At 40.2% G+C, this 9,648-nt stretch overlaps 1 protein-coding gene across 1 annotated transcript; it reads right to left on the bottom strand.

Annotated features, from left to right (window-relative positions):
• Positions 1 to 383: 383 nt before the first annotated feature.
• LOC136446906 (2-amino-3-carboxymuconate-6-semialdehyde decarboxylase-like) lies at positions 384 to 7,542 on the bottom strand. The gene is made up of 10 exons (XM_066445559.1): positions 7,140 to 7,542; positions 6,013 to 6,057; positions 5,318 to 5,414; positions 5,022 to 5,071; positions 4,403 to 4,639; positions 3,972 to 4,065; positions 3,457 to 3,552; positions 2,886 to 3,058; positions 2,453 to 2,551; positions 384 to 2,062 (listed from the first exon to the last, which is right to left on the bottom strand). The coding sequence occupies exons 1-10, from the start codon at positions 7,194 to 7,196 to the stop codon at positions 1,961 to 1,963; spliced, it is 1,050 nt and encodes a 349-aa protein (XP_066301656.1). The 5' UTR covers positions 7,197 to 7,542; the 3' UTR covers positions 384 to 1,960.
• Positions 7,543 to 9,648: the final 2,106 nt, after the last annotated feature.

Genomic DNA, 9,648 nt, shown 5'->3' with positions numbered 1-9,648 from the left:
TCCAGATTTGTTCATTTTGCGACTGGCGAAACAAGATGGGCTCTTATGGGGTTTGAGATCCCATTCTTTCTTGCTCCTATTCTTGACCTTGAAGCCCTTTCTGACTACCCAGCTATCATGGATGTATCAACAATGGATCGTTAAGTACTCAAGTTTCTCATTCTGAGACATGTGGGACCAGAAAGACTCTTAGAAGATGATTGAATACAGGCTCTTTGTCGCCATTTCTTAAATTTTCCAGGTAATTCCGGAAAATAACAACCATTTTAAAGGACTACCTAGAAATACTACCTAGAAGTTCTTTGACCACATCAAGTTATTCCCATTGTTTCCCAGCCATTTCAAGGTACAAATTCAATAAAGACAATGAAACCCTTGAACTGTTATCAATCTATGTCCTTTATTCTCTTTGAAAAGTAACAAACCACTGCACCACAGTGGTAAAGATTATAAAACAGAAAAGGTGAAGTTGTCATGTTAAGTACAACATATTCCTTTTGCAGATTATAGACCTATAACATTATAGAGAAATCACAATATTACTTTTATTGTTATCTCTTGACATCAGAAGTAATAAAGTAACCCAAAGTTCGCCCATACATTTAATTTTGCCAAAAAGCTGTTACAGTAGGTAGTCCTGCCTCTAAAACTTTGTTCTTAATAAGTCTTTATACATTGCTGTTAAATCTGCTCAAGTACAAACTGTATCATATCTAAGTTGCAAACATTTCACTAAATTACGCAAAACAAATATCAAACTGAACTATTCCTAAGATGTGGTCACACCACAGTACTACAACCAAATTCAAATACATCTTACTGTACATGAAATAAAACTTCTTCCTCATCTTTTGGAATAAATCATGGATTACAGGAGTTTTTGTAACATGTTTTGATGGCATATCTATCAAAATGTATTTCAAATGACCATCAACTGAAGATTAGATTCAAACAGAAAATGCTTTAAGGTAACACTAAATACTACTAAATACCAATCAATCATGTTTCATGTCACTGCAACTGGAAAATAATATTCTCTTGACTAGCACCATCTTCTCTTCACATCTAAAGCCTGGTCTGAACTTTTTAAAGTACAACTTAAAAGTTGCTTTGGTGCTGACCTTGCTCTATTGAAGATGTATAATTGTATTTTTCTGTATGATAGCAACACAACTAAGAATTCAGGCTGGTACATAGCTCAGTTTTAATTAATAGTTTAACCTTACTTGTACACATTAAGGGCAAGCGGTTTGCTGTAAGACACAGACAATGACATGCTATTCCTTTTTCTCTTTTTTGTCATTTTTGCTGTTGCTAAGTACTGTACCCGTGTTACATGGATGTTGAAAAGAGTGATTTTGAAACAAACATTAAAGACGTTCTTAGCATAACTAATGCATGGCTTTTACAAAGGCTTGGTAAACAAGCAAATTATGGTTTTATAATCACTAGCACATGTACATGTACTTTCAAATTACAGTTAAGTGATAACTACATGTAAAAGTCTACAAATAGCCGTGGGGACTGTTGGTAACTTAGATTTCACAATTTATACAGCATCCCAAAATACTGTATCTTCATTCAGCAACCACCCATTCCCAACATTCAGTTACACATGCCATGGGCATTACATACATTAACACACCAGGCAGTGATCATTTTGTTGCAACATACAAATATTTCAACTCAAACAAAGCAGTTTCGAACACTTTTGGCAAGAGTACAAGAATAATGAATATTTCAGTTAAGTTAAGTTACTTTCTTCACCAATCATATCTTGAGGTACTATGTCTTTCTTTTTAATTTGTGTGTTTCTTTCCAAGCCATAAGCAAAAGAGTTGAGCCAAAAATTTACATCTAATCTATCTAAAGAGCCAGCACTGCTTTAGTTGTGTGCAGAAGTCTTTAGCATAACTATAGTACTACAACTACAAGGCAAGAGATTGCTCAGGTACACATTTCACGTTTCCATGGCCTCCAGGGAAGACGACGCTGTTGGCTTTTCAAACCTGCTCGCATCCACGCCGAGAAATTCCAACGCATTGCCAGCCAGCAGCTTGCTCTAAAGTAATAAGATACAATCTTAGACAATGGGAAAACAATTCAGTATAAAACCTTAAGAATTTATCCGACGAATCAACAGCATTATCAGTGGCATGCTGCATTCTACTTGTAAGCAATCTAACTCAAATCCACAAAGTCATGAGTTCTAATCCTGTCATGGTGGTTATGTTGGTCTGGTGGTTGGTGTTATGAACTCTCACGTGCATGCTACTGGGAGGGACCTGATGGCCTTGAGCTAAAGAACACCCACACTTTAAACCCATCAAAGAACATACAACAACAGAAGGGGGAGCTTGAAATCACAAACTACATGCATGCTACAGTATGCCACATAGTTGTCATAGTAGTGTACATATATACAGTACAAAATCTATTAAGTGTTGTGTACCTTCAGCTTTAGATCAAAGTCCTGCATAGACTCGATAAGCTTGCCGGGATGGTGCTCTCCCAGTGGGAAGGGGTAGTCACTCCCCAACACAACACGATCCTGGAAACGTGTCAAACAATATGCTCAATATGAGTCATTCTTGAGTAGCAAGCAAATTGGCATGGCTTTCTATCATTAGTGAAACATATTTTGCCTTACTAACCAATCTCAGTGAGAACACTTTAGAGTAAATCACTAAATGCACTATTTTCTTTGCTTAACCTTCTCCCTCCTGTCTAACTCTGTAACCAATAGGGAATTTGGTGCCAAACGGCTCCTTCAGTATGCTTAAGGTTAAACCTCGCCCTTCCTTACCAGTATCCCTTTGTCATTGCTTAAAACATAAAAAAAAAACCCGTGGGATCCATTAAGTAGCATATTCCGTGTCACGTACCTCGCCAATGGTCTCCACCAGGTACTTGAGCGCCCGTTGGTCATGCACGAGGGAGTCCGTGTAGATCTGCCCGACGTAGTTGCGAGGGTTGTGTGGGTTGGCTACCGCACACAGATCTGGCCGCACATTGAAGCCATGCTCGATACGACCAATGGTGAAGGGAAAGGCACCACCTGATTTAAACAACAGTGACTCTTAGAAATAGAAAATTGGATTCATTACTTTAATAAGTAAATGATATCGTAATCCATTAGACCTTATCTCCAACACAAAGAGTATAACTAATGGACTATCTAAATCTATATCATATCCATCTTCAGGATAAAAACATCTATTTGAGAACATATTCTTTCTGCTTGTGTTTTAGAGGCTCCTTCTGAACTACAGTATTACTAGTAAGACGGCTTTAGTTATTAACTGTACCATTTTCATGTCTGCTTTTTACAAGGAGAGAAGTATGATTTCAATGACAATAACCTGGCATCATCAACAATGTTAAAAATATTGTTAGAATCTTACATAGATGTGGCGTACATGTTTTGGGTATAAACTATGAAAGATGTGGGCATACCTCCATGTGCAAAGCACACCTTGAGTTTGGGATGTCTCTCCAGAACTCCGCCGAAGATCATGGAGCACATGGCTGTAGCCGTCTCCCCCGGCATACCTGGATAGCACGGAAGAACAGGATCGTTTATTCCAACACCTTAATTACAACTGTAAATATAATCATACAGGTGTGTAATTCTTTAACCATACCATAGGATAAATGTGCAACAGATAGAATGTGCAAACCGATGACATATTTAAGTACCTGTTATAGGTTAGAAATCGTTCTGTAGAAGTCCTACCAAGTTGAAAGACATTTCAAGTTGAGAAGGGTCAGAGGACTGGTGAGTGCTGTATATCACGTACAGAAATAACATATAAAACTCTTACCAAGTTAACAAACTTCTTATCTAAAAAGATTGGAGTTGTCAGAGATGTTATGTCCATTTCCCAATAGTCAGTACAGGATATAACACTCAAGGAAGAAAGGATCAATTCAGCAAGCTCAAGTAAAGTGTTTGTCCTTTATTAACTTACCGACCAGCCAGGGCAGCCAGTACTTAGACATGCGGCCCCCCTGCTCCATGTCCCAGGGGTGCACAAAAACAGAACAGTTGTACTCTTCTGCTGCCTGAAACATACATGCAAAAAAGGTGTATCACACCTGTGTATGACTTACATACTGATTATAAGAGAGCGCAAAGTGCAGGTTTTGGTGGTTTGTCCCAAGCAAAGGAAACAGGAAACAACGAGGAAGAATTCAAAGAAAACATAGTAACAAACATCATTACAGGATCTTAGGATATTGCACAGGACATGCATGCACACACACACACACACACACACACATGCACACACACGCGTACACACTCACACACACAGACAAACACACTCATGCATGACACACACAGACAAATAGACTAAAAACTAAACCTCCAATTTTTCATGGAGGTAAAAATACTACATACAGCAAAGATAGGCTGCAGTTCTGGTGCATCCAGGTTCCAGTCGTTGACATGGGAGCCGATCTGGACCCCAGGGAACCCCAGCTGTTGTACACAACGCTTTAACTCCTGTACAGCCAGCTCAGGTGCCTGCATGGGCAGGGTGCCCAGCCCGATGAACCGGTCAGGGTACTTGTTGACTATACGTGCCATGTCATCGTTCAGGATCTTACACAAGTCCAAGGTGTCCTCTGGTTTTGCCTGAAATTTGATGACAAAATGGTTATCGTCAACATTGTGGCTGAATTTATCTGTCATACCTGTGACATTTAAGTGTTTTCTCCTACAACGAAACAAAAATTCATCCAACCTCTTAAAACTCAAAGAATTCACCATAAAAAGTAGAAAATCTGAGACTTTTGTACTCAAGAAGGCCATTAATGTAATAGATACATTTACGTTAAGCTCTAGTGACTTCCAAGAAATACAAGTATCAGACTGGTATGACATTGACAAAAGTAAACAATAGTCAAAACACTGTTGTATCTCTATCTAAGAACAGTATCTTCCTTCATACCTCCTGTAGAAAAAGTATCATTACTTCCATCCTGGATAAGAATGTGATAATACCATGTCTACTTACCCAGTAACTGAACATGACAGGAACAGTAGACAAGGCCTGGACAGTCACACCTGCAGCCACAGAAATACAGCAGAAACTTTCTGTTACTTGTGTTCCAAGAAAACTGTCAACCGGTTCCATTCTTTCAATGCACAGATGCAGCAAAGTACAACAAAAGGAATGTATTTTATCATCAGTCTAGGACAGTTCATTTACTAGTATTAAATTAACCTCATAGTCTTCCATGATTTACATATCGTAGCACACTTGTGCAAGGCAGTTAGCAGTTAGGAATCCAACATGAGAGAAGTACTCACCTGTAGCGTCCATTTCCCTGATACGGGCCTCTGGGCTCCAGCAGTTCTCATCGATAACACGGAACAGCTTTCCATCACGCACCATGTTAGCCTTGCCCTGTGGTAAGAAAATGATTCAGGTTTATCAAGAGTAGTGCAGCCATGCCACCTTGCAAATTGCTTTTAGATAAACAAATTATATCTGTGTTCTCACCAGGATTTTTTCACAGCATTGGGGCATCTTTGTGCAGCAAAGCCACATGGCAAGCACTACAGATTAGGGCTGTAGGCTGGGATACTTTTGGGGGGTCCAAGGCATCCTCCCCCTGAAAATTGTGAACCTTAAAACTCTCAAAGACACTATTTCCTGCATTTTGAGTGCTAAAGTTTGTGAAATAAAGCTAAAAGTTTTTACTTTTGCATCAAAACAAAAGAAAATACGCCCTACGCTTTGTTTCAACACAGCATAGGGGCCAAAATCACAGCACAGAGAATCCAAATCACAGCGTAGGGGCCCCCTACGCTCAACTGCCCTGGCGAGAACCCTGTTTATAGTTCTGATTTCTGAAGGTTAAATTTTTTTTCAATACAAAGTACATGTAGGTAGTTGCAATTGTTAGAACAAGTGACACAAAATACAGAATATTCCGCTGATTCATGTACATATATAATGTGGCCTTATTTCCTTCTTAAGAATAATAAGATGTTATACTTACATTGCAGTGGTCATGGAGCTGGATCCACCCTCCATAGCCATATCTCTGAAAAACAAAAGGGGAAAATATTCTTGAGAAATAATAACTTTAAGTGCAGTAGCCAATTAGTTCCTTTAAGATTTATGATGATCATCCAACTTCTAAGAAGAAGAATGATTTTGCCAGCACTTGCCCTTTCCAATATTGAAATGTCCCTAACCTTACACATGCACATGGGAGCCATTATATCTAGTTTACCTGGGCTCCTATACTCACTCCCTGTCTGTGAGGGAGCGTGTATTGGAACCTCAGTAAATAAGATAGGATGGCACTCAGGCTACATAGAAACAAGTGTACCCATATCAATACTACATTATCATATTTTGCAACCTAGAAGCATTATGTCAATGACAAATGATGACTGTTTTGGCTCTGACCTAGACCATCCACGAGTAACTTGCTCATTATGCAGATTATGCATATATTGGGACTTAATATATATATATTGTCCTGTTAGCTGTGGGGAGGGTGACGTACCACTGGCAAGAGAACTTGGTTGTCTTGGTCACATCTTCACTCCCTTGCTAATTTTGACTCTGCAGTCTCTGCCTATGTCTGATACCGTATATGGCAGCCCTGCACTTGTATTCAGCAAAACCTTGTCCAACAGTATTGTATAAATGTTTCCACACCCAAATACAATTTTGTAGATGTCAGTAGTATCAAATTATCAAACGTTGACTTGGCCGCCTGGCGTGGAGGAATGTGCCGTAACATTACAGTTCAATACCTTTAGAATTAAGATATCAATGTCAGTTATTTGGGTTCAGTCTATAACATTCATGTTTTGAAGCTACTTGGTGTGATGCTGACCAAGGACTAGTGATGATCACATGTTGTGGATGTGGCACGTGATTTATTACACGTGTAACGGACTAGTGTAAGTAACGGACCATCAATCAGTTTGCCATAAGTGTCACTAGGACGACTCCAAGGAACTGTAAGCAAGCATCCACCTACATCATGACATCTTATTTTTCTAATATGAGACCAAAACAATAAGCATGTGGTCACAATTATATACTGGTTGATTAATGTCCTTGACCAACTTCAGAGTTCACAGGATTTGCACAAATAAAAGATCTCACCTCTTTCAGATCTGGCCACCTCTCGGGCAGGATGTGGTTGTGAATGTCTATCTTCATGTCGCCCTGCTTCTGAGTCGTGCCAGGAAAGGATCCCGGGTTGAGACGATGGAGGAGGAAAGTGCGACGATCGATGATTTAGAGACCAAGATCGTGACAATGTTTTGTTCGCTCAGTACAGCTGGCGCAAAGAGCGGACCGTTCGATCCACTAAATTACCTCAAAAACACATAAAACCTCCTCAGTTCGGTAAAAATGTCGTCTCTGACGCAATGAGAATTGAAATGTGATCAAGAGAATGACGAATAGTGTCAAAATCTAGGGAAATTTGGCGCTGAAATGGGATATAGCCAACGCAACGTCAACATCAGTCGAGTGGAGCTCGAGTTAGTCCGCATGCGTCTGGAGGTGTGGCTCCTACGTCATGGGAGTATGAACTTTGACCCTAAATGGCGCGAAATTCAAAATAATGGCGAGTGGCTACTAACAACTCATTACAGAAGGGAAGATTCTATGTCACTTTATTCACGATAAAAATAACCACTTTACCTAATCATTATGATAGTTATTACAACACATTCAAGTAGGTTAACACAATATACTGAGCACTTAATTTTGTACACCACACAAGTTCTTTATTCAAATCAATACAAAACAGTCAGTTCCATACAGCATTGTTTGGGCCAATCAAAAACCAAACTAGGCTATAGGGAGTCCTAACCTACACAACTGTCCCAAGAGCTATCTAATGTTATCGTTACCACTCAAAAATCACTACCATAGCATATCCAGGACACGAGATAACAAAACCGGAAGTTCCACTGCAGTACCGTAGAAAGCTACTAGGAGGCCCATACTTTATAATAACTATATATTAACCTTCGTTTTCCAGAGTCCTATCAAATATAAAGATCCATCCAAGACTTCTCGTATTATGCTGGCAACAAACACAGTAACACACAAATAAACAGCACAGAAAAATAACCTTCTTGGTGAGGGCAAATATGGTACATCATGTTCAGATTACAAAATGCACATACAAAAACAAGCAAGGCATGCGAAACAGCCAATATATTGAGCTATTAAAGAAAGAACTTGTGAACAATCAGCTTCAGTTCCACTCAAATGGCCTATCTAATGTTACATGCTAATGTTCATGTCCAGAGGTGGTCAGATTTATGCCATGGTCTGCATTGCACTAATTCTTATTCTCAATGAATGCTCTAAACAGTGGCAGACCCATGTTTTCCGTAGTAGGGCCGACATCGTCATAGTTGAATGTTGGAAAGTCCTGCAAGAGCTTAGGTATGATGATGTCACTGGCAGTTGTTAGGCTTATGATGTTGCCACATCCGCGACTGCTAACACACTCGATTGCTCTTTCAATGAAGTAGTCACCCCTCTTAGTCTTTGTCAAGCATTTTGAGACAACGAACAAGATCAGGACACTGTCACTCAGGGCTTCAACAGTCTCAGATATCTTTAACATTGAGTGAAGATCACGATGAAGACACAGGCAAGTCAGGCCAAAGTATTCCTCACATTGGCGTGTTATGGTGCAAGCAATCTCTTTGTCGTTGTCAGCACTGTAAATGAAGACATCACTAAGGCAGTCCACGGGAAATATGAACTGAAATGTTTCTTGGAAGATCTTGTAAGCAAGGCTGTCAGGCTCTGTGGTAGTTACAGCGTTCAATTTCACCTGTAGAAACAGCTCCTTTGGTGGAGGGATATCTGTGAGGTTTTGGAGAAAAGATAGATACACCTGTGCCAGGGCATACTTTCTATGTTTGCAGCAATGTTCAATCAGACCCAGTAGTGTGTTAGGGTTCGATGGGTCTAGTTCACGGGCTGACTGACGGAGATCCAATGCCTTTCTGTGGCTCGATACCAACTCATGCAGTTTGGCCAACTCATTCAACTTGTCAATCTTCACCTCCGGCCTGTCATGTTCTTGCATCTGCATCAGCTTTACCAACTCGGAGAATGCAGTCCTCTTGTGACATTTCACTCGAGCGGCACATTCAACCGCTTTCAGTTACTTGGTCTTGCCTTCTTCTTCCTTGCCAAGGAGGAGGAAGCACTTTCCCCAGTTTTCATAATTACCAGCAGCGACCAAGGAAATTCCATCATCTGTAGCTGTATTCTCTTCCGCAGCTCTTTTGAAGCAGGGTAGTGCTTTCTGATACTCCTCGAGCTTGACATAAACTCTGGCCAAGTCAGCTGTGATTCTGTAAGCAGCCTTTTTACCAAATTTATCTGCCTCTTCGAGCCACTTCCCAGCTTCAGTTAGCCACTCCTTGGTCTTTCTATCATCACCCCCTTTCTTAATGTTTTTGTCTGCCATAGCCATATAGGCTAGGCCCAGGTGATGACATGGAAATGGCATAGGACAGAGCTCATTAGCTTTTTGTAGGCTTGGAATGGCCTTGTCAAAATGCCTGCAGAGCCTATAATGCCGTCCTACCCTCTCCAGAACAAAATGATCATCTGGTGCTTCCCTCTTTGCCTG

This window comes from Branchiostoma lanceolatum, chromosome 13, assembly GCF_035083965.1.
Source record: "Branchiostoma lanceolatum isolate klBraLanc5 chromosome 13, klBraLanc5.hap2, whole genome shotgun sequence".
In the NCBI taxonomy this organism is placed as follows: Eukaryota; Metazoa; Chordata; class Leptocardii; order Amphioxiformes; family Branchiostomatidae; genus Branchiostoma; species Branchiostoma lanceolatum.
The sequence above is the reverse complement of the archived record's forward strand: the minus strand, read 5'-3'. Positions and strand labels throughout refer to the sequence as shown.

Coding starts and splice junctions, on each gene's coding strand:
- LOC136446906 (XM_066445559.1), bottom strand. CDS start 7,196: ATGAAGATAGACATTCACAACCACATCCTGCCCGAGAGGTGGCCAGAT. Junction 5,072..5,317: donor CAGGGAAATGGACGCTACAG/GTGAGTACTTCT, acceptor CTGTGGCTGCAG/GTGTGACTGTCCAGGCCTTG. Junction 3,553..3,971: donor CTGGCTGCCCTGGCTGGTCG/GTAAGTTAATAA, acceptor CGTGCTATCCAG/GTATGCCGGGGGAGACGGCT.